Source organism: Pongo pygmaeus, chromosome 1, assembly GCF_028885625.2.
Source record: "Pongo pygmaeus isolate AG05252 chromosome 1, NHGRI_mPonPyg2-v2.0_pri, whole genome shotgun sequence".
Lineage (NCBI taxonomy): Eukaryota > Metazoa > Chordata > Mammalia > Primates > Hominidae > Pongo > Pongo pygmaeus.
The window spans coordinates 152,533,444-152,561,352 of record NC_072373.2 but is presented as its reverse complement, the minus strand read 5'-3'; the positions used below and the strand labels follow the sequence as shown (position 1 = coordinate 152,561,352).

Sequence of the window (27,909 nt, the reverse complement as noted above, 5' to 3'; positions counted from 1 at the left end):
TTTTTCATTAGTATTTACTTTACTAACACCATCTGTTTTAGTTGAATCCTTTGTAAATAACCATTGTAAGTCTTATATCTTTTTGTACCAGTAAATTATTTAATAACAGCAATGCAGAATCAATAAACACTTAAAGGGGCCTCATTTTAACACAGAAGGTACACCAAAATTCTAAAAACCTTAGAAGTTTTAACAAATCAACATATAGGCTCTACATCTATTACAACAGTCAATGTTTTCTAAAAGCATGAAGAGAAAGAAATGTTTACCAACTAAATAATATACCTAGGAAAATTCAAATAATAAATTAACACATCTAGTGAAATAAAGTCCCCAGGGCTGCTCTCCTAACACCTGGTAGACCACTTTTGTAACTCATTAAAAACACGTAACTCATAAAGATACTAAAATTGTCATACAAGATAAGGTTTCGTTTCTTTTTTAAGAAGAGGATTCTTTTTCATCATTTTTCAGTTTTAATCTTTTCATACAATGCTGATTAATATTATACCTCTCAAATTTAATGAACAATTAGTGGGTCCCTATTACAGCACAAATGCACATCAAGATCATCTCCATATTTACACACCAAGAAACTCATTATAAAAACCTGTATCGCTTTTGAGTGGTTAAGTGTTACACATGAAAGATCTGTTTTAAGAAAAACAAAATTATGGAGAATTTTCACACTTAAAAAAAGTATTTTAAAATTAAGTAAAATTTATACTTCTTCCTCATGGACTTGCCTATCATAACTCTAAAGATATTTAAAATAGATTTTGTTTTGATCACCATTGTTTTCTCTCTCAATATGCACAAAGGTACTAGTGTGCAAAAGTAACCCAGAAACAGAAGTAGTTAATCAATTCTGAAGTACTTTTTTCTTTTAGCTTTACTAATCCCTAAGTCCTGAAACAGAGGAGGAAAAATACTCAAAGAAGGGGAAGATAACAGGAAAAACTAGAAAAAAAAAGGCTAAGGAATAGGGCAAGTTCCCATACAAATATCCAATAAAAGCTTCTAGCTATTTTCATTTGGATATATTTTATTGTGTGCCTGATGGAGGTGGAAGAAGTTGGTATCTTGCCTTAAGTAGTACGGCTAACTATAGACGAAAAAAATTAAACATTTTAAAAAGTATATACCCATAAAAAAGAATTAACCAAATTATCTTAAGCTATTCCCAAATAGATCTTAGTAAATCTTAAAAAGGGTTCAATGTATACCTTCTTCTGGAGTTTTTCCACAAATCCAATGGGATTTTTTAGTGCTTCTCTCTGGTGCCTGCCTAAACTTTCAAGGTCTTGGACTGCTTGAGAACGCTGAGCCTCGAGTACAGCAATCGTCTGTAATAGTCTCTGATAACTACAGAGACAAAGAAAAATATTTCACAAAAATTTTCTAGTAACAACAATAAATAAAAACTGAGTTCAAGCAGTGATCTACTATTAAGTCACACAGTCTTTTAAGAGTTACCTGAAAGAGTTTAGTAAAACATATTACTGGGAATAAATGAGGTCTTCCTGAGTTACGAAGTACCTACAGAAAATAAGAGTTAGAGAAAGCAAAGCCTTCTTCCCCCATCTTAAGTTTTTAATTCTTGAACCTGAACAAGTACCAAAATAAAAGAGCATTTTGACCTTCCAACAATCAAAGTCGTTAAGAAACTGCTAGATAAAAAAATAATAATAATTAAAATGATAAAATCTTAATACTAGGAGGAATCACTCAATTCAGGCACTTTGTTGTACTCTGTCGAAATAGGGAAATCTGAGGTATGTTTTCTCACCCAGAGACACATGACACTGTCACATAACTCCAACGTGATATTAGTCTCAAGGTTTCCATTTGCTCTATTATACCCTCCCTCCTATTTTAAAGGTTTACTTTTCCATCAACAAATCTGTTGTTTTTTTCCTCTGAATGAAAGATAAAGACAAATATTCAATTCTTAAGTATTAATCATTTAAAGAGAAGAAAGGCCATAAAGATATTTATACTTTCCTGCTTGCAAAGGTCCATTTGCCACAACAAACATATAGTTTTACCCACACAAATATATTACATGTCATTATCCTGAAATCTCACTACAATACATCTATTCTAATATTCTCCCTGTTTAAATTGTCCTGCCTCTCTAATATTTAATTTCACATTATTGATACACATAGAGAAACACATTAAACCCAAAGCTCCGAATGCTCAAATACATTTTGCAAAACAACTCAAGGAAAAGTCACTCCAAGTTCACTTTAAAATAACTGGTTAAATCCTTAAAGTATAAGCAAAGCACAATTTTTCTATATGGCTTCAGATAACTTTCGTTTTGTTTCCTACTAGACTAAACTCCACAATGGCAAGTTCATCTGTTTTGTTCATTGTTTTGTTTAGCTAGTATGCAACATACTTCCCAGCACATAGATGCTCACTAAATATTTTCTAAATGAACAGATATTCTGTGAATCTTTTAAGTTCAGAAGTAAGCAAACTAGCAGAAGTATCAAAGGTGAAATACTGCAGTTTTGAAGTTCACAGGCCGTCATGGCAACATGATGTTCTCTATCAGAATACTTTTCTCAGCCTCCTCTCTAAAACAAATCTTATTCTTATTTTCAAGTCCTTGTTAACTAATCCTTGATTAAATTTTTAATAATTAAGGTAAAACTGCTAACACTGAAGGGCAAGACTCCTCTCCAGCTAGAGATATTTCATTTAAAACTAGAACTATGAGTGGGAAAGGCAGAGCTATACTAAGTCACTACTGGATAAATTACAGAGGGTAAATCTAAATTCACTTTCACTAAGCCTTCTTTTGCTTTGAGGTGTATGCAGTGTACAAATCCTGCCTCAGCTGGCTGTTTCTACTAAGCAGGCTCACATAGGCTCAATCTTAGGGTGATGGTAGTGATCTGAGTGCTAGAAGCTGTCCTCTCTATACAATACTCTACTTCACCTTCAGAATTCCTATCCCACCAGCTGAATACAACCAAAGACTTATATTATATTGCCTCTATCCCTGTTTTAAGCAGGAGTTACACACTTTGGTATCACTTTAAAAACAACTGTGAATCTATTAAAACTTCAGTAAATGCTGTAGGCACAGTAACAACTAATAAGGCACAAGTAAAAATAGGGTTACAAAAAAACAAGCTTGAAAAAGGTGCTACAGTCAATTACATTGGCAGCCGTCTTTTTGCTAGGTTTGGAGCAAACAGACACTGGGAAGAAGGGCCTCTAATTTGAAGCCAACAAATTACCACAATTTTACAGTATGTAAATTATTCCACAACAAATCTGACTTTAAAAATAATTCCAACAAAGATGGCAAACAAAGTACAGTTCTTCAATTCTGCTTCCATTTAGTTAAGACAAAATGATTATCAGATTGGAAGGCCTATAATAAACATTGGTAAAGTCTTCAAGCTCAAAATAATGAAGACTCTAAGAAAACAGTAAATTCAAGTCTTCTATCCCAGATAACTGGACTTATTTCCCAGCATACTCAGACACTACACCAGTAAGATTACCATATATATCCATGAGCAGATATGGAAGAAATTATTTAAACAAAACTGGAGTGACACCTAAAAAACAGTAAATATAGACAAATCTATTTTCAATCCCGCTCACCCACCTACACAAGCAAACTACAGAAGCTGATCCAGGCATAAATCCAAGGCAAGATTCAATTTTTCATTAATTCAACAATTATCTACTTAGAAAACAAGGCATTATCCTAAAAGCATCAGTAATTATCAAGATTAACCAGGCATGGAGTCTAAGTGTAATAGAGGAGCTACAATTATACCACAGAGGAACTAGATGAAGTACAAATAGGGCTGGATTGGTTGTGTTGCTGGGGATGGAGGATGGGTATATGAGGGTCCATCATACTAGTCCATCTAGTTTTTTTATGTTTTAAATTCTCCACAATGAATGTTTAAAAATCAACTCCAACTTTGACCCTTTTTTTTTTTTTTTTGAGACGGAGTCTCGCTCTGTTGCCCAGACTGGAGTGCAGTGGTGTGATCTCGGCTCACTGCAAGCTCTGCCTCCCGGGTTCACACCGTTCTCCTGCCTCAGCCTCCTGAGTAGCTGGGACTACAGGCGCCCGCCACCACGCCCAGCTAATTTTTTGTATTTTTAGTAGAGATGGGGTTTCACCATGTTAGCCAGGATGGTCTTGATCTCCTGACCTCGTGATCCGCCCGCCTCGGCCTCCCAAAGTGCTGGGATTACAGGTGTGAGCCACCGCGCCCAGCCCTTTCACCCATATTAATGGGGGAGGTGACGACTGTACTACTCCTTCTGGGCTGATCAGATCACAGCTGCCACTGCATTCAGCTATGCTTTAAGAAAGACAAACAGGTTCATAAATAGACAAGATGGATGAGAAAAAATGTAAGATGAAGTAACAATACAGTTGGCCCTTGAACAACACAACCCAGTCTGAACTGCGTGGATCCACTTATACACAAATTTTCTTCTACCTCTGACATCCCTGAGACAGCAAGACCAACCCCTCCTCTTCCTCCTCTACCTCAGCCTACTCAGTGTGAGGACAATGAGGGTGAATACTTTTAGGTTGGTCTACTTTGACTTAATGAATAGTAAATATATTTTCTCTTTATTATGATTTTCTTAATAACATCTTCTGTTTTCTAGCTTACTTTGTTGCAAGAATACAGTATAAAATACATGTAACAGACAACATTTGTGTTCATCAACTGTTTATGTTATACGGTAAAGCTTCTGGGTCAACAGTAGGCTATTAGTAGTTAAGTTTTAGGGGAGTCAAACGTTACACATGGATTTTCAACTACACAGGAGGTCTATGCCCAATCCCTGTGTTGTTCAAGTGTCAACTGTGGTGTCTAACATTTACTGAATGTGTACTACATGCCAGACAAATGTTGTATTTTAAATGTAATAACTCAATCCTCACAATAAATTTATGAGCCCAGTACCAACATTCTTAATTGTAAAGATAAGGAAACCAAGCACAGATTAAGTAACTCCCCAAGATCATACAAGCTATTTATGGTGGAGCTGCAATGTGAGGAATGGTTAAAGACTCTGAGAATATTTAGTCAAGAAATGAAAACCTCCACTAGAATACCATTTCCATTTTTACTTAACAAACAGCTATGCAGGAAAAAAAAATAGACTTGTTTTATAGAGTATAAAGGGTCAAACCAGGAGCAAATTGTGATGAAGACACAATATGAAGAAAAACCTTGTCTCAGTCAAAACTAATAAAAGATGGTAGGATAGCACCCAATCACCATAGATGTTCAGACAGATATTTAAAAGAAATTCAAGCACTAAAAACCTGAAACTCTTTAATTCCAATAAATATCCTACTTTTACTTTTGCTACTCACTGAACCAAGCAAGAGAATAGAATAACTCAAAAAAAAAAATTACACATATTTCTGCCTGGATAAAATCATAGTTATACCTTTTCCGTAAGGATAGCTTTGTATTAAATCTATTAAAATTATTTGTTATGTATGTCTAAATCTAAATCTTACACAATGCTAACAACAGTGAACTTACTTGTGTCAAAGAATTAGGGTTTTCTTATTTTCGCCTTTTGAGACAGGGAGTCGCTGTCTTACCCTGGCAGGCGGGCAGTGTCAGATCATGGCTCAATGCAGCCTCTACCTCTCAAGCTCAAGCAATCCTCTCACTTCAGCCTCCCACGTAGCTGGGACAGCTGTGTACCACCATGCCCAGCTACTTTTTTAATTTTTTGTAAAGAAAGGGTCTCGCTGTGTTGCCCAGGCTGATCTCAAACTCCTGGCCAGCACTCCGCCCACCTTGGCCTCCCAAAGTGCTGGGATTATAGGCGTGAGCCCCACACCCAACCAGAACTGTTTTTACTTTTACATCTCCAACAGAGAGACATTTTAGCTTTCTATATTCGGCCAAAGTATAAACGCCCTTTCAAGTCCTTACCTAAGTTATTTTTACTACTTTTCAATATCCAAGTCCTCTTGAATTATTTACATTTATGAATATAAAAACATTTATATGAAAGAGTATACAGGTAAAAATCCTGACATCTGAAGAGAACATCAAGGAATTAGCAATCTGGAGGTTGATTTTATTTATTTATTTATTTATTTATTTATTTATTTATGTATGTATTTGATGGAGTCTCACTCTCACCCAGGTTGAAGGGCAGTGGTGCAATCATAGCTCACTGCGGCCTCAAACTCCTGGGCTAAAGTGATCTTCTCGCCTCAGCCTCCCGAGTAGCTAGGGCCACAGGTATGCCACCATTCCCAGCGAATTTTGTTCTCTGGGGTTTGGTTTGGTTTTGTTTTTTTTTTTGTAGGGACAGGGTCTTGCTTTGTTGCCCACACTAGTCTCAAACTCCTGGCTTCAAACACTCCTCCTGCCACAGCCTCTGAAAGTGCCAGGATTATAGGCATGAACCACTGTGCTCGGCCTATCAGTTAATTTTACTGTCCAATTTCTAGGCAGTAATATTACATACACAATAATCAGGGAGGGATGGAAGGAGGGAGGCATAGACAGGCAGACAGAAACAGAAGGAAAGATTTTATATTCATCTGCATCAGAATCTTTTTCAAAAAACTAGATTTCCATTTCTACTGTGGTAACAACCCTTAAGATTCCATGGGCATTTGTAATCTAAAAAAACTAATGGAGAAACATTTTTAAAAATCCATATCAAGGACACTCTGCCAAAATATCAGCCTGATTCTTCAAAATACTCATTAAATAGTGTCATTAAAAACAAAAAAGAGGGCCAGGTGCAGTGGCTCACGCCTGTAATCCCAGCACTTTGGGAGGCCAAGGCAGGCGAATCACCAGAGGTCAAGGGTTCGAGACCAGCCTGGCCAACATGGTGAAGCTCCCGTCTCTACTAAAAATACAAAAATTAGCTGGACATGGTGGTGCATGCCTGTAATCTCAACTACCTGGGAGGCTGAGGCAGGAGAATTGCTTGAACCCGGAAGGTAGAGGTTGTTGTGAGCTGAGATCCATGCCATTGCTTACTCCAGCCTGGGTGACAGAGCAAGACTCCGTCTCAAAAAACAAAAAAAAAGAGGGACAGCTATTTTACAACAGGAGTCTAACTAAAGTTTTATTGGAACATAGCCACATTCATTTGTTTACATAATTTCTATGGCTGCTTTCTAGCTATAATGACAAAGAGGAGGAGCTGCAATAGAACCACATTATCCACAAAGCCTAAAATATTTACTATCTGGTCCTTTAAGAAAGTTTGCCAAGCCATGCTCTAGATTAAAGGACACAAGGACATGACAAGCAAATGTAATGCATAATCTTGGGCTAGATCCCCCCAGGGGTTAAACAGCTATAAAGGACATTTTTGTGGATAAATGGAAAAATTTAAATATAGATTGTGGAGTATATAATTTTATTGTACCAATGTTAAATTGCTGGAGTATAATAATGGTATTTAAAGTTATACAGGGAAATGCCCTTCTTTTTAGGAGATATTTGCTGAAGTATGAGTGATGAGTCTACAACGTACTTTTAAATGACTCAGCAATTTTAAAAGTACAATGTACCAGATGGGAAGGAGAATAAGCGTAAAAGGAGAGAAAATACATTAGAAAATGTTAAGTTGTTAACAACTGGTGAATTTAGGTGAAGGTTATGCAGATTCTTATCATATTACTGTTCTAGTTTTTCTAAGTTTTATACTTTTCCTAAATAAAAACCAAGGAACAAAAAGTCTTCATTATACTTTGCTACTCAAAAAGAGCAGCTTGATTTCCCTATGAACACTGAGCCTCATTAAACATACTGAAAACAACCAGAGGACATAAGGTGACGTAACGATAAATGTATGTATGCAGCACGCAAAATTTTAAAAATTATTTAGTGAAATAAAAGCTGTATAATAAGATGCTTTCTCTTCCTTAATGAAGGGCTCAAAGAGTTTACAGGAAGTGCAAATTCAGTAATTCACAAATAATCTCCCACTTTCTTTCTCTTTCTTTTCTTTTCCTCCCTCCCTCTCTCCTTCTCCCTCTTCGTTCTTTTCTTTCATTAGAGATGGTGTCTCACTCTGTTGCCCAGGCTGGAGTTCACAATCATAGGTCACTGCAGCCTCAAACTCAGGGCTCAAGTTATCCTACCACCCCAGCCTCCCAAGTAGCTGGGACTACAGGCGCATAGCACCATGCCTGGCTAATTTTAAAAACATTTTTGTAGAGACAGGTTCTTGCTATTGTGGCTCAGGTTAGTCTTGAACTCCTGGCCTCAAGGGATTCTCCCAGGTCAGCCTACCAAATTGCTGGGATTACAAGGCATAAGCCAGGCCCACTCACTTTCAATAAAACTCCAGAAGTCAATGGTGACCAAAAGCCTTTTATGATATTCTGTGTTAAGACATAAACTAATACCTCAGCTCCCAATAATATGTCTTCCAGGTATAAAGATCAACTGTATTGAAAATAAGTAAAACCCTGAATTTAAAATGAGCAAAGAAAAAAACAGGTACTTGTTTATTTCAGAAGTATGGACAAATCAGCAAGATACTAAGGCCAAAATCTAAGTGAAAGAATAAACTGACGGGGCAAAAGGAGAACTAAAATTGCTTTTGGCTTGAGGGCAGGTACTGAACCATGCAAGCTTGAGCTCAATTTTCTAGACTTCACTTGGCCAAGGAACATAAGACAAAGCCACCAAGATAGATAGTCTCTCCCCATTAAGCTGGGACCCTATCCCTCACTCCAACCCCCAAGGAGAGTTGCCTTGGGACTGAGGAAAGAATACATATTTACTGCCCCAAATTACTACCCCCAAATTACCTGGGTGGTCCCCAAAACCTCAACCCATGACTACAGTTTAAGTCAATGGCCCTGGACTGGGACACAACTCCCTCCCACCTCCAATCCTGAATCAAGATACCCACAGAGGCAAATGCAATCCTGTCTAGAGAAATATGTTTTCATCCTGGGCCTCAAAGATAATCCATAAGTAATTTTCCAAAGAAAGTGAATAGCTCACATTAAAAAAGTTTTGCTCTGTCCCCCAGGATGGAGTGCAGTGGTGCGATCTCAGCTCACTGCAACCTCTGCCTCCCGGGTTCAAGTGATTCTCCTGCCTCAGCCTCTGAGTAGCTGGGATTACAGATGCACACCACCACGCCTGGCTACTTTTTGTATTTTTAGTAGAGACGGGGTTTCACCATGTTGGTCAGGCTGGTTTCAAAATCCTGACCTCAAGTGACCTGCCCACCCCGGCCTCCCAAAGTGTTGGGATTACAGACATGAACAACCGTGCCCAGCCTGCTCACATTAAAAAATTATCAAGCATGCAAGAAAGCAAGACACAAAGAATAAGAATAAAAGATGAGCTCAAAAATATTTATGAGGTATAGGAAACTACAAAAATTGAGCACGTAGCTTCTAAAAGGAAGCAAATAAAATATTTAAATATACAGTAACTAAAACTAAAAGCTCAGTGGGTTCAAATTTTCACTTCTGGAAAACACAGACGAGGCAAATTCAGAACAAACTCTTCCCTGAAGACAACCAATATAAAGCTGGAGAAAATATTTTAAAGTTCTTAAAAGCATCAAAGAGCTAACAAAATTGTGAGTTATTACAAGGTAAAGATCCACAAGAAGATGGAAACCAGAAAGATAAAACATGTTTTGGGGGCACTTTTGCCTGGAGCAATTTATTGATCAGAAGAGAGGACTGAGAGGCTGAGCAGTCCTTTTGACAGCTTAAAACAGTAGAAGATCAAAGTTGGAGTCTAGGGCCTATCAAGGGAGAACTTTGAAACCAGCCCAGCCTTTGGGTTGGGATCCTGAAAGGCTATACTTTAGAACTAAGGGTGAACGGGAAACAAACAGCTTTCTCAGAACAGACTAGAATATTTGGAATTAATCAGTTTGGAATCAATTAGTAAAGTTGAAGATGTACATACCCTAAGATCCAGACATCTCATACCTAGGTACAACCTCAAGAAACTCTTGAATATACACAGTGTAAGACATATGTTCATAGCAGCCTTATTAATAACCCCAAAGTCCATCTAATACGAATGCTTAATATAGCAATGAAAATGGACATCTATTTACATCAACACATATAAATATCACAAACATAATGTATTACAAATGAACAGATACAGTATGGTTCAAAAGCATGAAAAACTAAACTTTATTGTTAAAGGATACACATATAGGTGGTTAAAAGTTTTTAAAACAGCAAAGAATTATTTTCTCAAAAGTAAGATCATATTTACCTCTGGGAAGAGGAAAGGGGCAAGGTATAACTGAAGAACTATTCCTAGGAGACTTGTGAAGTGCTATCAATATTTTATTTCTTAACCTGGATAATGATTAAACAACTATAGGCTATTTGGTTTCATAATTACTCTATAACTGTGCATAAATATTTCATTAGTCTTATATGCATAAGATATTGCACAATTTTTTTAAAGGGAAAATAACTTTTCTAGGAAGAAAATGTTACAAAGAGATCACTTGCACTCTTTTAGAACTTTAAGATTCACTTAAGAGTCCTAGTTCAAGTCCCAGCTCTACCAGCAACTAACCATGGAACTTTATTCAAGTCATTAAAACTTGGGTCTTGCTTCTTTGTCTTTAAAATGAAAATGGACAAGATAGATAATTGCAAAAGCTTTTTTTCTAAGCCAAATATTCAAGGATCCTAAGATACTTGTACCACTCAGGTCACTCATTACTATATATTCTTTATGAGTTGTAAATGGATTCCATTTATGTTGTATACACAAATACAGCATTAAGTCTCCGCTTTCTTCATACAGAATCGTATCTGACAACTGGGCTTATCGGCTCTGCCCACAGCTAGAAGTATGCAAAGTTACTGCCTTCAAAGAGAATATTTAAAAAGACCTATATGATAAGTTTCTCCTACTTCAGTGTCTACTCATGAGGCATTAATAACATTTCTCTCACAAAAGTCACTTCTAAAAGGAAATTATCAGGAATATTACGGCTGGTTTATGAAGAGACTGGCTGTTCCCTAGGTCACTAAATAGTATACTTCCTGAAGGCGAAAATTTTTAGGTACACCTATCCCTTTAGTTCTTAAAATGAATGTCTTATTTTATTATATTGTGTGATTTTTTAAGAGGAAAGCCATTTTTCTACATCTTTAATGCTGTCCCATAGCATAGTAAGGTTCAAGAAACAGAAAGTGCTCTTAAAAATGAAAACAGAAACTACAAAAGAAAATAAGAGCTGAGTAGTTATACAGATGGATGACTCTTCAGTGACGACAGTTCAGATATAGTTCTAGACTATATTTAGAGCATTGTTTTAATATTCTGTTTATGACATATTGGGAGTTCTTTAAGTATGCTAAAGGAACATACAAGCCTCAATTCTTTTCAACACTTAACATTTAAATGAACACATAAAAGACAAACTTGACAAATTTATGAACATGAAGCTGAGAAGGATAGCAAATACTATAGATTTAAAAAATCAGGATTAAGAAATAACAGGCAAGCTAGAAAACTAGACCAACAACAAGATAACATTTAACTACATAAACAAAAAATATGGCATTGAATTACAAAACAACCAGATAAGTATAGGATGGCATGAACTTGCCTTGACAGGCCCAAAAAAAAAAAAAAAAAAAATTGTGGGCCTCTCAGCTGGATCATTAGCTTACTATGAGGCAAAGTATAAAGTGCTGCTCAACAAACATTATTTGTAATATTATCTTGAACTTGCATCAACCCATTCAAACACTTACCATGCACATTCACTGTATGTTCTGTTACATCAACCATTCTAAAGGACGCACATATAACCAACATACAGCACTACCTTCAAGATCATTACAATTTAGGGAAGAAGATGTGACTGTGTGAACAGTAGTTGTTTATTTAAATATTGAAAAATAAGAATGCTTATAAAATTCTTAGTCAATTCCTAGAATTTGCCAGAGTTTTAATGATTAATGTACTCTAAGAGAAACACACATATGCAAAATTTAACCAGCCATGATGAATGCATAAGCATGTTATGAACAAAATGATCATTTCAGGGAGATACAAACAATGCATCATATAAGAAGTAAAAAGCAAGTTGAATCCTGAAAAATAGATGGGATTTCAAAAGGAAAGGCAAAAAGAGGTTAAGACATTCTAGACAGAATATCAAATATTACACCTTATCAGGCTTTTAGTTTCCTCTTCTACAAAATAGGAGATGCTCTAAAATCTCAGTCCAATTCCAGAATCCCCAGGAAGTAGAGCATCTATATATTTTTTAAAACTCCACAGATTATTGTGAAGCATGCCCTTCACAAATTATTGTAAAGCATACCATTCTAATGCAATACGGAGTAAATGCAAGTTTTGAACAATTAAACAATGATACAAGCAAACATTTGCATCTGGAAGGCTAATATGATCACAACATATAAGATAAACTTGAGAGAGATGAAAATGGCAAAGGAAACTTCAAAGAAAGCTATGTAGCTGACGTATAAAATTACACTCTGAGCATCCTATTTAGCACCAAAGTTGTTAACTAACTGAAAAGCAGAAAACTTAAAGAAGAGGGTATACTGAAAAGCAAAAGAGAGTATACTGAGACTGCATTCAAGATACGAATACTTGATACGTAGAAAAGAGAACAGACCTATTTCAAGTCATCCCACAGTCAAATCCAAATCACTGGGTAGAATTTCTGGGGAGGAATTTGAGGCTTAATACCAAGTAAAGAATTTCTGTTATAACAAACAATGGTATGTGCTGTTTCATAAGGTAGTGAATTCCCTAGAACTAGATAAACGGAAACAGATATTGAATGACTGACCATCAAAGGATGCTGCAGAGAGGTGGTATACGAGATGGAAGTTTGGATTAGACTTTAATCAAAGTTATTCTAAATCAATGTTTCTAAAGATACTACGAAAGAACATTAAAAAAATTTTCTTCAGTCTAAAAGGCTATATACACTTTATGATTCTCATTATATGACAATTCATAAAAGGCAAAACTACAGAGACAATAAAAACATCAGTAGTTCCTAGAAGTTCAATGGGCTTGGAGGAGGATTGCATACATGAAGCAAAGGGAATTTTTTTTCAGACTGGTGAGGTGAAACCATTCCATACAACACTGCAATGTTGGGTATATAATACCATGCATTTATCAAAACCCATAAACCTTTTAAGCACAAAGAATTAACCTTAATGTATACAAATTTTTTAAAAGTCATTTACAAGTTCAGGAATAAAAGAATCTGACTATATTACGAATGTCTCAAACAACCGCACTGAGGGGCAGGAAGAAAAGGTGCTGACCTATGTAACTGGAAATGAGTGGCATCTGTAAGACCAAAGGCAAGAGGAACTGTACATAGCACTGTATTCTAGTTGATAGAGTTTTTCACAATTCACAATTAACAATTCTGACACTGATGTCCATATATAATGAAATTAAATAATTAAATAGTTGACAGGTGGCCAGGATTGCCACTTCTGGAGTGGAAATGTACAGATAAACAAGGGAAGGACGCTAGAATAATCCATGTGGCAATGGATTAGAGTTGGGAGTCATTACATGAACTCAAGTTTAGCTCAGTTTATAGATATATGTGCATATACACGGGTTCATATACACACATATTTTCTTGCTCTATCAGCTGAGACAGCTAAATAAAAGCAACAACGCCCCAGCAGCAATAAGCACACTTGGCACCCAAATTTTGGTTTCTAATACCATTCTCCAATAGGAACTAGGGTTCCCTGGACAGATGGCTGATTCTAGAACTAAGGGAGGAAATATACAAAATAAGCGTCAAGTATTTTATAGTGCCAAAAATTAAGAAGCACTCAAAAAACAACAAAAAAAGATATCACCTTGATGGGGTTATATCACAGGGACACAAGAGCCAATAGAAATGTCCCCAACAACCAAAAGCTGGAACAATTTGAGCAACAATAAATAAAGCAGTACCACATTATAATCCAAAGTATAAAACAACTGTCAGTCCACACTGATATAAATAAATGAGTAAATAAATACATGAGGAAAAAGAGAAAAAGTCTCCCTTGAAGAATTCCAAATAACTTATGCAGATACTCTGCCCTCAAGAATAGGGAATGCAGCTCCCCATTCCTTCAGTGTGGCCTGTACCATAGTGACTTCCTTCCAAAGAATACAGTATGAAAAGGGGAAGAAAAAAGAATAACTAGAGTGGAGAAACCTGACCAACACTACCCTCAGCTGGGTGATTAAAGTCACATCAATAGCAATAAATCTTATTGCTAGTATGCACCCTGGTAGCATGTGATAGAAATGGCATTTTACTTCTATTGTTTTCCTTTCAAAAACCCACAACCCCAGTCTAATCATGAGAAAAATATCAGACAAATTCAAATAGAGAGGCATCTGTAATACCTGACTAGTACCCCTCGGAACTGTTCAGATCAACAACAACAAGGCAAGTCTGAAAAACTGCTCCAGCCAAGCGAAGACTCAGGAGACATGAAAACTAAATGTAATGTGGTATCCTACATGGGATTCTGGAACAGAAAAAGGACATTAGGTAAAAACTAAGGAACTCAATAATGTATAAAGTTGAGTTAATAACAACAATGTTGATTCATTAATTGTAACAAATGAACCATACCATACTACTGTAAGATAGTAATAATAGAGGAAATTGGGTACAGAGTATACAGTAACCCTGTAATATGTTCTAGATATTTCTGTAAATCTAAAACTATGCTTTTTTAAAAGTCTATTTTTAAAAATAAATAAATACAGTTGACCCTTGAGCAACAACAGGGGTTAGGAGCACAGATGCTCCCAGTGCAGTCTAAAATACTTTTGACTCCCGAAAACTTAACTACTAAGACTACTGTTGACCCAGAAGCCTTACCATATAACATAAACAGTCGATTAACAGATATTTTGTATGTTACCTATAATAGATACTATATTCCTAAAATAAAGTAAGCTAGAGAACAGAAAATGTTATTCAGAAAATCATAAGGAACAGAAAATATATTTACTACTCATTAAGTAGAAGTAAACCATCCTAAAGGTCTTCATCTTCATTATCCTCACGTTGAATAGGCTGAGGAGAAGGAAGAGGAGGGGTTGGTCTTGCTGTTCCAGGGGTGTCAGATGCAGGAGAAAATTTACACATAAGTGGACCTGCCCAGTTTGAACCCATGTACTGTAAATATAAATTTATCAACCTTCCTTGTAGCCACTATTGCTTTACCTTGGAACAGCAAATGAGAAAGTATTTAGTTAAGGTACATATTTAAGATTGTACCAGTTGAAATATCACAATTTAAGAGATCCCATCTGATTAATTTAAAATTTACCTTTTTATGTTAGCAAATTTATTGCCATTTATTTCTGGTTAAACATTAAGACATAATGCAATCATGCCACCAGTTCTGGAACTCACCAATTTGTAAATAATTCTCAGCTGCTATCTAGACTCAATGGAGAGATTTATTCGAAATACCTTTTTAGATATTCTCTATTTTACTTAAGAGTGACAGTTGCTAAAGCATTTCCCATGTTGTAAAACCTTTCTCAAACAAATCTCATCTTTAGACCTACTATAGTTATATAACTTTAGCTGTTAAGTAAGTACACTTCTACTCTTTCAATTTTAGTGCTTTAGCACAGTAGTTAAACAGGCCCCATTATATCTGGCACAGCTACTATATATTCTTAATACATTCTGATGAGGAGGCTGGAGAGACGACAAATTCAAGGGCAATAGTTCCTTCAATTTAGTAATGGTAGTCCTTTTATAGAATCATATTAGACCAACTTAAGTATTTACATGACAGTGGTTTTTAAAGAGTATTTAAATAAATAAATAAATGGTAAAAGTAGTATTTAGGTATATGAGCATCTGGTAAAGGCTCAGTTTATATAAATTTTAAAATCACAACACAAAATTAAAACTTGTAAAGAAATTATTATACAGCTATTTGCTACCTTATAATATTATTCATTATACTTTTACAATTCTATTAATTTTATTCTTTATACCGGTATTACCTAACTTATACTCTCATTCCACAAATATTTATTGAATATACATTAGTTATGATTACATATGTAATCATACTTATACTTGATGAAAAACCCTTTGAAATAGGTATTATTGCCACTTTACAGATGACATAAACAAAATTCAGAAAAGTTAAGTATGGGTGGAAGATTCTTGCCATACAATTCTTTTCATAATATAATTATTTACATATACTAATTTATCTGTAATACTGAGCTCAGATTTTATACATTGGAACAGTTAACCTATATCTAAAACTCAGAAATGATCCAAAACCTAAATGAGGCCTTAATTTCTTGCCTTACTTTTAAATACAGCAGAACAAGTAAAAAAATTAGTCTGTTTAACAACTCTTCCTGCTCTTATTCATCTGCTAGTACAAATACTAATTCAGTAACAATACAAAGGCAGAGAAAGAAGAGTACTAATTTTTTAAAAAATTAAATGTATACATATATCAGAGTAGACAATCTTCTAACAAAACATGTCATCCGTAATTTAAAAGTTTTGATAACCTCAAACAATTGTACAAAAACACTTGCCTCTTTCCAAAAAGTCTTCATTATATATGTTATCTATGTTAGCCCTCAGAAAGAAGTATATTTTCTAATGTGTTTCAGATGTTATTTTCTTTTGCATGAAAGGTTTCATCAACAATCCTGAAAATATAGCCATTCTTTCAATGGCCTCTATTACAAAGGTTACCAGGTTTCTCTTCCCAGAATCTATCTTAATTTGGAAGGTAGACTACATCCACATTAGAGTGCACAATATGTATATGTCCCTACAAGACTTAAAAAAAAAAAAAAAGATCACGTTTGACAGCTAAGCTGTATTTTCCTTGTTTTGTTTATTTGGCTTAAAACTGTAAGAAAAGATTAGCCACTTGGTGTGGTTTACATAGAAGGCTTAAATAAGCCAAACTATATACTCAGGCTAAAGTAAAGATGTTTAATATCTTTTTTCTTAGCTCCAAATACCTGAAGAACCAGCAAGATTTCACCCATTTATTCATTAATTCATTTACCTACTAAGCTAAGGTACGGTACTAAGCACTGGAGATATAACAGTGAACAAATAGACAAAGAACTTTTCCTCACAGAGGGTATCAGTCAAGGGAGAAAGCTGAGAAAATTATATTTATTTGCACAGTTAAGTAAATAAAATACGAGGTGTTAAGTGCTATAAAGACAGAAGCATATAATTTAGGAGGGCATCAAACAAAAATCTCTAAGGGTCAGGGGTGGCTTCCCAAAAGCAGTTCAACAGAGACCAGGCAAAAGAAAGAGAATTAGCTAAGAAAAGGGAGTAAAGAGTGGAGCCTGGGCATTGAAATAAAAACAAAACAAACAAAAAAAAAAAAAAAAAGAAAAGGGAGTAAAAGGGAAAGGGTTCCCGCGGTTGTTCCAAACAGAAGAGACAACATGCAGAAACGTTTTTAGGCAAAGCACAGGACTTTAAGACCACAAACAGCTTTGGCGTGACTTGGAGTGAAGAAAGAGTTGAGGCTCAAGGGGAAGAAAGGAATCAATTACACAGAGCTCTATAAAACCAAAACTGTACTCAGACTAGACTAACTAGGACGGAGTTTTAAAGACAGGAATCAATTACACAGTGCTCTATAAAACCAAGACTGGAGTCAGACTAGACTGAGTTTTAACCTGAGTTTTCAGTCAGACTAGGATGGAGTTTTAACCTGGAGAATCACAACAGTTTTGCATTTTACAAAGATCATTCACATCAGAACAAGAAGAATGGATTAGAATGGAACAAGACTCTAGAGGAAGACCAATTAAGGAGCTGTTGTGATAATCCAAGAGAAAGTGGACTGTATTAAGGTAGTGGGGATGGAGATAGAAAAGTTAAGTAGGGTGAATTTGAGAGCTTTGTAAGATAGGCCCTATAGAACTTGGTGACTGTCTAGACAAAAATAATACCACAGAAACTAGAAAAATGTTTCAAGAAGGAGGGTATGACCTACCAAACCAACTACAAATGAAGAATCTAAGGTAAAACAATGAGATGTCTCCACTGGACTTCACACAAGGAAATCACTAGTAAGTCATTTCAGTGGAGTGATGAGGGTCAAACCTAGATTTCAATGGTTTAAGAGTAAGTGAAAGATGAACAAAATAGAAATAGAAAATAGAATCAAGTTATTCAAGAAATTGTGATGGGAAGAAAGTAAGTAGAACAGTAGTTGCAAAAGTATATAGGATATAAAAAAGAGGACTGTTTAAATAAGAAAAAATTGTATCATGTTTAAATGCTGATAGGAACAGGGCCAATAGAAAGGTTGATTTTGAAAAATCAGTGAAGAGTAAGAATAGAGCAAGGTCCCAAAAGGGATAAGACCCAATTCACTGGCAGTAGGCTTAGCTTAGAGTAAAAGAGAGAAACAGATCCCTTCATTTCCCTGTTTAAAAGACTGTTTACATTATCATCATCATTTTGCATTGAAAATTTAGTACTTATAAGATACTATGCTAAGCCCTATACAACCTCTAGGAGTCCTGTAAGTATTACTGCCCTCACTTTATAGATTAGGAAACCAAACTTCAAGAAGGTTAACTAACCTTGCCTAAGGTTTCAAGGGTGGATTTGAACCCACCTAAGCCTGACTGCCAAGAGCATAATCAATAGGCTATATACTCTCAGGAAGGATGGGGACAGATACAGACAAATTAGGTTTGGTGGCAAGATGTTGGCTGAGGAAGTTCCGCTCTGCTAATCTGCTGAATGAGGATATGGCAGCTTAATGAAAGTGAAAAAGATTTTAAATAAACATAAAGAAAAAGCTGGTTAGAGAAACATGGAAAGTACAGGGCACCTGAGAGGCTCCCAACTCTAATTGGAAACCATGCATTTAGAGTTGTAGCAATATGCAGAAGTATGTAATTTTTCCTCAACAAGAGCAAAGACAATGGGAGAAAGGAAGAAAAACTGTTGGCAAGAAAGCTGTGCACTTAAAGAACAGGCAATCTAAGCCACATAAGTAAAGGAAGCAAGTATAGGTAAGGGGAAATACAGAAAAGGTGCAGCTGTAACAAAATAAATAACTTCGTGTAGTCTTCTATGTATTTATTTCTCAATTATTACTTGTCCACCTATTCAGAGTAAACCAACAGCAGTAGAGTGCATATTTGTTTGATTGATAAAATTAAAGAATCTATAATCTAAAGCATTGGTGTTGACCAAAGGTAATTACTCTAGCACTGAAATATTATACTTGGAACCCTAAATCATAATGCCAGTGACCAACCAGAATTTCATTTATCATTAAGAACACTAAATAAGAGAAAACAGATGCAGGTCCAGACACAACCATTATTTTTACTGATTTTTTTTTTTTTTTTTTTTTGAGATGGAGTCTTGCTCAGCTGCTCAGGCTGGAGTGCAATGGCATGATCAGGGCTCACTGCAACATCTGCCTCCTGGGTTCAGGCAATTCTCCTGCCTCAGCCTCCCCAGTAGCTGGGATTACAGACGTGCATCACCACATCTGGCTAATTTTTATATTTTTAGTAGAGACGGGGTTTCACCATGTTGGCCAGGCTGGTATTGAACTCCTGGCCTCGTGATCTGCCCACCTCGGCCTCCCAAAGTGCTGGGATTACAGACATGAGTCACCACGCTCGGCTACATGAGTTATGAGTATGATGAACAGGGTACTGCAATTTTTTTCACTCTATCTTCAAGGCAGTTTTAAACTAATTAGTCAGACCTAGGACTCTGAACTTAAATAAAAATTGCATATCTAGCAGTGAAAAAAAAATAACTTCTGAAAACCAGAACATACGTATTTCTTTAAGAACCTGTCAACTTTTTTTTTTAAAAAAAAAAAAACAGAGTCTTGCTCTGTCGCCCAGGCTGGAGTGCAGTAGGATACGATCATGGCTCACTGCAGCCTTGATCTCCTGGGCTGAATCAATCCTCCCACCTCAACCTCCCAAGTAGCTGGGACTACAGGCGCAAGCCACCATGCCCAGCTATTTTTGTGTATTTTTTGTAGAGTCAAGGTTTTACCATGTTGCCCAGACTGGTCTTAAACTCCTGGGCTCAAGTGATCCTCCCAACCTTGGACTCCCAAAGTGCTAGGATTATAGGAATGAGCCACCATGCCTGGTCCCAACTATTAATACAATAGAAATCATACCACAAAAAAACCATACCTATGTTTTCTTTGCCTCAATAATTTTCTTCCAAGCAAAGTGAAGACTGTATTTCTCTTCCACCTGCAAAAGCAGGGTCATGAAAATCTCTTAAGAATAAAAGAAAAAGCTTCTAAGGGTCAGGTTTCCCAAAGCGGTGTAAGGGCTAGATTATATGCATGAATATCCCCAAGATGCAAAGTTAAACATCCAGGTGCCTATTTCCTGTCCCTAATCTACTAAAACACTCTCTAAATGCAGACCTAGGAATCACATTTTTAACAGGACAAGGCAGAATTTTTTTATACTCAAGGTCGAATACATAAGGTAAGTTTTATATACAGATTATGAGCCACTGATTTGAAGAGCTTCTCCTTAAAAAAAAGAGGAATATTTCAGATCTCAGATCTTATTTCTGACATAAAACTTTTAACAACAAAATTCTTATGTCTGACAACAAAATTAAACTAAAATATCAAGCAGGCTGGGTAGAGCAGCTCATGCCTATAATCCTAGCACTTTGGGAGGCTGATGCAGGAGGATAACTTGATGCCTGGATTTTGAGACTAGCCCAGGCAACATAGTGAGAACCCATCTCTACAAAAAAAAAAAAATTTAAAAATTACTGGGTATGGTGGTCCACACCTGTAGTCCTAGCTACTTAGGAGGCTGAAGTGGGAGGATCGCTTGAGCCCAGGATTGAAAGCTGCAGGCTGCTATGTCTCCAATTATAAGTAGCCACTGCACTCTAGCCTAGGCTAGAGATATTGTAGTGGGACGCCGTTTTAAAAAAATTGGTAATAGAGATGACTGAGGCTTCACAGATTAATTAAATTATATTCTCTAAGGCAGGGCTAGGCATTCACATATTTTTATAACATCCCAAGTGATTCTAATGTGCAGCTAGATTTGAAAACCACTAAACTGCATCATTCTTAAAAAGAAACAGATTCATTAAGAATTACTAGTAATAGAAAACAAACTGCTATTCATAAGTAAAATGAAAGAATGAAATAACTCTAAACATTAAGGTACAAGGATAATACATAATTGCAACACAATTTTTTTAAAGTATTTGCGGGCTAGATTTCTAAAATCTTTGTAAATCAAGAAAGCAAGAACTACCAGCATCATGTACTAGAAGTTATATCTCTAGTAAACTATGTGAGAACAGGCAACTCAAGCATCCCCTATGTTCTAAATCCATTCCCTAGATCGATAACCTTGTTGAATGTCTGTATACTTTTGAATGTAAATGTGTTTAAATTAAGGCTTACCACACCTCAAAATATTTCAATAAGCATTCGATAGTATCAGTTTACACTTAACCATATTCTTTTTCCTTTTTTTCTCTGCCACTGTAGTGCAAAATACACTTAACCACATTCCAAAGTTTCCTATGTTGTATCTGATAAAATTTTCTAAAAGAATGCTTGTCATTGTTTATAGTCCATTATCAATTTATACACGTTTCCCCGCCAACACACAAATTTTTTTTAACTGCAAAGTGTAGGAGAAAATTTTTCACCTAGAAGATTTTGACTGAAAAAATTCCTAAAGAGGGGCAGAGCAAGATAGCCAAGTATAAGGCTCCACCAATGGTCCCCCCAAAAAGGAACACTAAATCTAACAACTATCTACCCAAAAAAACAGAACCTTCATGAGACCCCAAAATCAGGTGAACACTCACAGTACTTGGTTTTAACTTCATGTTGCTCAAAGAGGCACTGAAGACGGTAGGAAAGACAGTCTTGAATTGCAGATGCCACCCCTTCCCTATCCCCCAGCAGTGACCACAAGGCACAGAGAGAAAATCTATGATTAACGAGAGAGAGAGGGCACTCATCATGAGACTACATCAAATTCCATGCTGCCGTCACAGTAGAAAGCAAAGCCAGGCAGCTAACGCCCGCTCACATCAGCCCTAGCCAGAGGGCAATTGTTCAGTTCCAGCAACCCTGGCCACCTAGACTAAAGTGCTCTGGAGCATTAAATAAACTTGAAAAGCAGCCTAGGCCACAACTGCAGTTCCTAGGCAAGTTCTAGTTGTCAGCTGGGCTCGAAGCCAGGAGACATGGGGGGCATGTGACCTACTGAGACTCCAGCCAGAGCAATTAAGGGAGTGCATGCACCACCCTTCCCCTAACCACAGGCAACACAGCTCGTGACCCCTTTCTTTCGCTTGAGGAAAGGAGAGAAGAGTAATGAGGACTGTCTTGCATCTTGGTTATAAGCTCAGCCACAGTAGGATAGGGAAACAGACAAGGTCATGAGGCCCCCATTCCAGGCCATAGCTCCCAAATAACATTTCTAGACACACTCTGGGCCAGAAAGGAACCCACTGCCTTGAAGGGAAGGAACCAGTCCTGGCAGCATCCATCACTTGCTGACTAAAGAGCCTGTGGGCCTTGAATAACCAGCAGTGACACTCAGGTAGTACACCATGCGCCTTGGGTGAGACTCTGAAATGTGCTGGCTTCAGTTGAGACCTAGTACATTCCCAGCTATGATGGCTAAGGTGAGAAACTCCTTCTGCTTAAGAAAAGCAGAGGGAAAAGCAAAGGGGACTTTGTCTTGTACCTTAAGTATCAGCTCAGCCACAGTGGGATAGAGCACCAAGCAGGCTCTTGGGGTCCCCAATTCCAGGCCTTAGCTCTTAGATGGCATTTCTGGACTTGCCCTGAGCCAGAAGGGGGCCCACTACACTGAAGTGTTACTCCCCAACCTGGCAGCATTGACTACAAGTTGACTGAAGAGGCCTTGGGCCTTCAGTGAAAATTAGTGGCAGCCTGACAGTACTCCCCACAGGCCTGTGGTGATGGTGGCCATGGGGTGAGGCTCCTCTGCCTATGGCATGCAGGGAAAGGTGGGAAGCACCATGTCTCGTGGTTTGAGTGCTAGCTCGGCTGCAGGAGAACAGAACACCAGGTAGATATCTAAAGTTTTTTACTTCAGTCCCTGGCTCCGGGATGGCATCTCTAGACCTGCCCAGAGCCTCAGGGAACTCACCACCCTGAAGGGAAGCACACAAGCCTGGCTGGGCTTGCTACATGAATATAAAGCCCTAGAGCCTTGAGCAAACATAGGCTGTAGCCAGGTAGTGGATACAGCGGGCCTTGGGTAAGACTCAGTGCTGTGCTGCCTTCAAGTCTGACCAAGCCGAGTCCCAGTGGTGGTGGCCACAGGGGTGCTTGTCACCCCATGCCCAGCCCCAAGCAGCTCAGCACAGAGAACTCTGAGAGAAAGTAAGGGAAGAGAAAAAGAATCTCTGCCTGGTAATCCAGAGAATTCTTTCAGATCTTATCCAAGACCACCAAGGTAGTATGTCTGTAAGAACTACAATGTTACTGGGCTTGGGGTGCCCTCTAATACAGATATAGCTTAGATCACAACACTCAAGTCCTTTCAAATACCTGGAAAGCCTTCCCAAGAAGGACAGCTACAAACAAGCCCAGACTGAGAAGACTAAAATAAATACCTAACTCCTCAATGTCCAGACACTGTAGTAGATGTCCAAGCACCTACTACAAGGATCAAGCCAACACAGGAAAACAGAACCTCACCAAATGAACTAAATAAGGCACCAGGGACCAATCTTGGAGAAACAGAGATATGTGACCTTTCAGACAGAGAATTCAAAATAGCTGTGTGTCTGTTCTCAAGCTACTAATAAAGACATACTCGAGACTGGGTAATTTAGACAGGAAAGAAGTTTAATTGACTCACAATTCCACATGGCTGGGGAGGCCTCACAATCATGGCTGAAGGCAAATGAGGAACAAAGTCACGTCTTACACGGGGGCATGCAAAAGGACTTGTGCAGGGGAATGTCCATTTATAAAACCATCAGATCTTGGGAGACTTACTCACTACTACGAGAATAGTATGCAGGAAACCGCCCCCATGATTCAATTATCTCCACCTCGCCCTGCCCTTGACACATGGGGATTATTACAATTCAAGGTGAGATTTGGGTGGGGACACAGCCAAACCATATCAAACCGTTTTGAGGAAACTCAGAGAAATTCAAGATATCATTGAGAAAGAATTCAAAACTCTATCAGATAAATTTAACAAAGAGATTGAAAGAAAAAGAAACAGAAATTCTGCAGCTGAAAAATGCAACTGATATACTGAAGAATGAATCAGAGTCTGTTAATAGAAAAACTGATCACACAGAAGAAAGAATTAGTGAGCTTTAAGACAGGCTATTTGAAAATACACAGAGGAGGCCAGGCACGGTGGCTCACCTGTAATCCCAGCACTTAGGGAGGCCGAGGCGGGCGGATCACAAGGTCAGGAGTTCGAGACCAGCCTGGCGAACATGGTGAAACCTTATCTCTCCTAAAAATACAAAAATTAGCTGGCTGTGGTGGCACGTGCCTGTAGTCCCAGCTATGGGAGGCTGAGGCAGGAGAATTGCTTGAACCTGGGAGGCAGAGGTTGCAGTGAGTTGAGATCATGCCACTGCACTCCAGCCTGAGCGACAGAACAAGACTCTGTCTCAAAAAAAAAAAAAAAAAAAAACGGAAGGAAGGAAGGGAAAATACACAGAGGAAACAACAACAACAACAAAAGAATACAAAACAATGAAGCATGACTACAGGATCTGGAAAATAGCCTCACAAGGGCAAATCTAAGAGTTATTAGCCTTAAAGAGGAGGCAAAGAAAGAGATAGGGGTAGAAAGTTTATTCAAAGGGATAAGAACAGAGAACTTCCCAAACCTAGAGAAAGGTATCCACGTACAAGAAGGTTCTAGAAAACCAAGGAGATTTAGCCCAAAGAAAACTACCTCAAGTCATTTAATAATCAAACTCCCAAAGGTCAAGGATAAAGAGAGGATCCCAAAAGCAGCAAATGAAAACAAATTACAACATAGCTCTAATATGTCTGGCAGCAGACTTTTCAGTGGAAAGCTCAGAGGTTCAAAGAGAGTGGCATGACAAACTTAAAGTGCTGAAGGAATAAAATTTTACCCTAGAATAGTATATGCAGTGAAAATATGCTTTAAACATGAAGGAGAAATAATGACTTTCCCAAACAAAATCTGAAGGATTTCATCAACATCAGACCTGTCCTACAAGAAATGCTAAAGGAAGTACTTCAATCAGAAAGAAAAGGACATTAGTGAGCAATAAGAAATCATCTGAAGGTACAAAACTCACTGGCAATAGTAAGTACCCAGGAAAACACAGAATAATATAACACTGTAACTGTGGTGTGTAAGCTACTCTTAAGTAGAAAGACTAAAAGATGAACGAGTCAAAAATGACTATAACTTTTCAAGACACAGACAGTACAAAAAGATATGAAACAATAAAAAGTTAAAAAGCAGAGGGACAAGGTTAAAGTGTAGAGTTTTTTTAAGTCTTGTTTTTGTTTATTTGTTTATGCAGGCAGTGTGAAGTTGTTATCAGGTTAAAATAATGGGTTAAAGATAGACTCTGCAAGCCTCATGGTAACCTTACCTCAAATGAAAAAACATATAACACATACACAAAAAATAAAATGGTAGAAATTAAATCACAACACCAGAGAAAATCACTTTCACTAAAAAAAGACAGGAAGAGAGGACCACAAAACAACCAGAAAATAAATAACAAAATGGCAGGAGTAAGTCCTTACTTATCAGTAATAACATTAAATGTAAATGGACTAAATTCTCCAATCAAAAGACACAGACTGGCTGAATGGATGAAAAAAAAACAAGACCCATGGATCTGCCGCCTACAAGAAACACACTTCACCTATAAAGACAGACATACACTGAAAATAAAGGGATGAAAAAAGATATTTCATGCCAATGGAAACCAAAAAAGAGCAGGAATAGCTATACTTTTATCAAACAAAATAGATTTTAAGACAAAATCTATAAAAAGAGACAAAAAAGGTCACTATATACTGATAAAGGGGTCAATTCAGCAACAGAATGTATCAATTAGAAATATATATGCACTCAACACTGAAGCACTCAGATATATAAAGCAAATATTGTTAGAGCTAAAGAGAGAGATAGACCCCAATACAGTAACAGCTGGAGATTTCAACACCCCACTTTCAGCATTGGACTGATCTTCCAGACAGAAAAATAAACAAAGAAACAGCAGACTTAATCTGCACTATAGACCAAATGGACCTAACAGATACAGAACATTTCATCCAATGTCTGCAGAATACACATCCTTTTCCTCAGCAAATGGGTCATTTTTGAGGACAGAATATGTTAGGTCACAAAACAAGTCTTAAAATATTCAAAAAAACTAAAAATAATATCAAGCATCTTCTCTGATCACAATGGAATAAAACTAGAAATCAGTAAAAAGAGGATTTTGGAAACAATACCAACACATGCAAATTAAACAATATGCTCCTGAATGACCCGTGGGTCAATGAAGAAATTTAAAAGGAAATTGAAAAACTTTTTGAAACAAATGGTAATTAAAACGCAACATACCATAACCTATAGGATATAGCAAAAGCCATGCTAAAAGGAAAGTTTATAGGTATCAGTGCCAACATAAAAAAACAAAAAACTTCAAATAGATAACCTAAAATGCATCTTAAAGCAAGAGCAAACCAAACCAAACCCAAAACTGGAAGAAATCATATAGATCAGAAGTAAATGAAATTGAAACAAAGAAAATAATACAAATGATCAATTTGAAAAGACAAACAAAATTGACAAACCTTTGGCCAGACTTAAAAAAAAAGAGAGCTCCAAATAAAATCAGAGATAAAAAAAAAAAGCAGACATTACAATCAACACCACAGAAAGTCAAAGGATCATTAGAGCAACTAATTGCTCTAATTGGAAAATCTGGAATAGATAAATTGCTAGATATAATCTGCCAAGACTAAGCCATGAATAAATCCAAAACCTGAACAGACCAATAACAAGTAACAAGATCAAAGCCATAATAAAAAGTCTCCCAGTAAAGAAAACCCTGGGACCCAGTGGCTTCATCGCTGAATTCTACCAAACATTTAAAGACAAACTAATACCAATCCTACTCAAACTATGCCAAAAAATAGAGGAGGAGAGAATACTTCTAAATTCATTATATGAAATATTATCCTGATACTCAAACCAGACAAAGACACGTTAAAAAAAGAAAACTACAGGCCAATATCTCTGATGACTGTTGATACAAGAAAACCCTTAACAAAATACAAGCAAACCAAATTCAACAATACATTAAAAAAAAATTCATCATGGCCAATTAGGATTTATCCCTGGAATGAAAGGATGGTTCAACATATGCAAATCAATGTGATACATCATATCAACAGAATGAAGGACAAAAACTGTATGATCATTTCAATTGGTGCAGAAAAAGCACTGGCAAAGTTTGACATCTCTTCATGATTAAAAAAAAAAAAACTCTCAACAAATTAAATACAGAAGGAATGTACCTCAACACCCTCAATACAATAAAGGCCATATACAACAAGCCCACAGCTAACATCATACTCAAGGGTGAAAAGTTGAATGCTTTTCCTCTAGGATCTGAAAAAAGACAAGGATCCCCAAACCACTTCCATTCAACCCAGTAATAGAAGCCGTAGACACAGCAATTAGTCAAGAGAAAGAAATAAATAGCATCTAAATTGGAAAAGAAAAAATTAAATCATCACCATTTGCAGATGACATGATCTTATCCATAGAAAACTCTGAAGACTCT

General features: G+C 36.9%; 1 protein-coding gene across 10 annotated transcripts in view; it reads right to left on the bottom strand.

Annotated features, from left to right (window-relative positions):
- The window catches only part of ZZZ3 (zinc finger ZZ-type containing 3), a 120,620-nt gene that overhangs the window by 18,942 nt on the left and 73,769 nt on the right, over positions 1-27,909 (bottom strand). For all 10 annotated transcript variants that reach the window (XM_063653940.1, XM_063653944.1, XM_054480154.2 and 7 more), the window contains one exon: positions 1,227-1,365. In XM_063653940.1, coding sequence (XP_063510010.1) covers positions 1,227-1,365 — 139 coding nt within the window. The remainder of the gene's footprint in view (positions 1-1,226; positions 1,366-27,909) is intronic.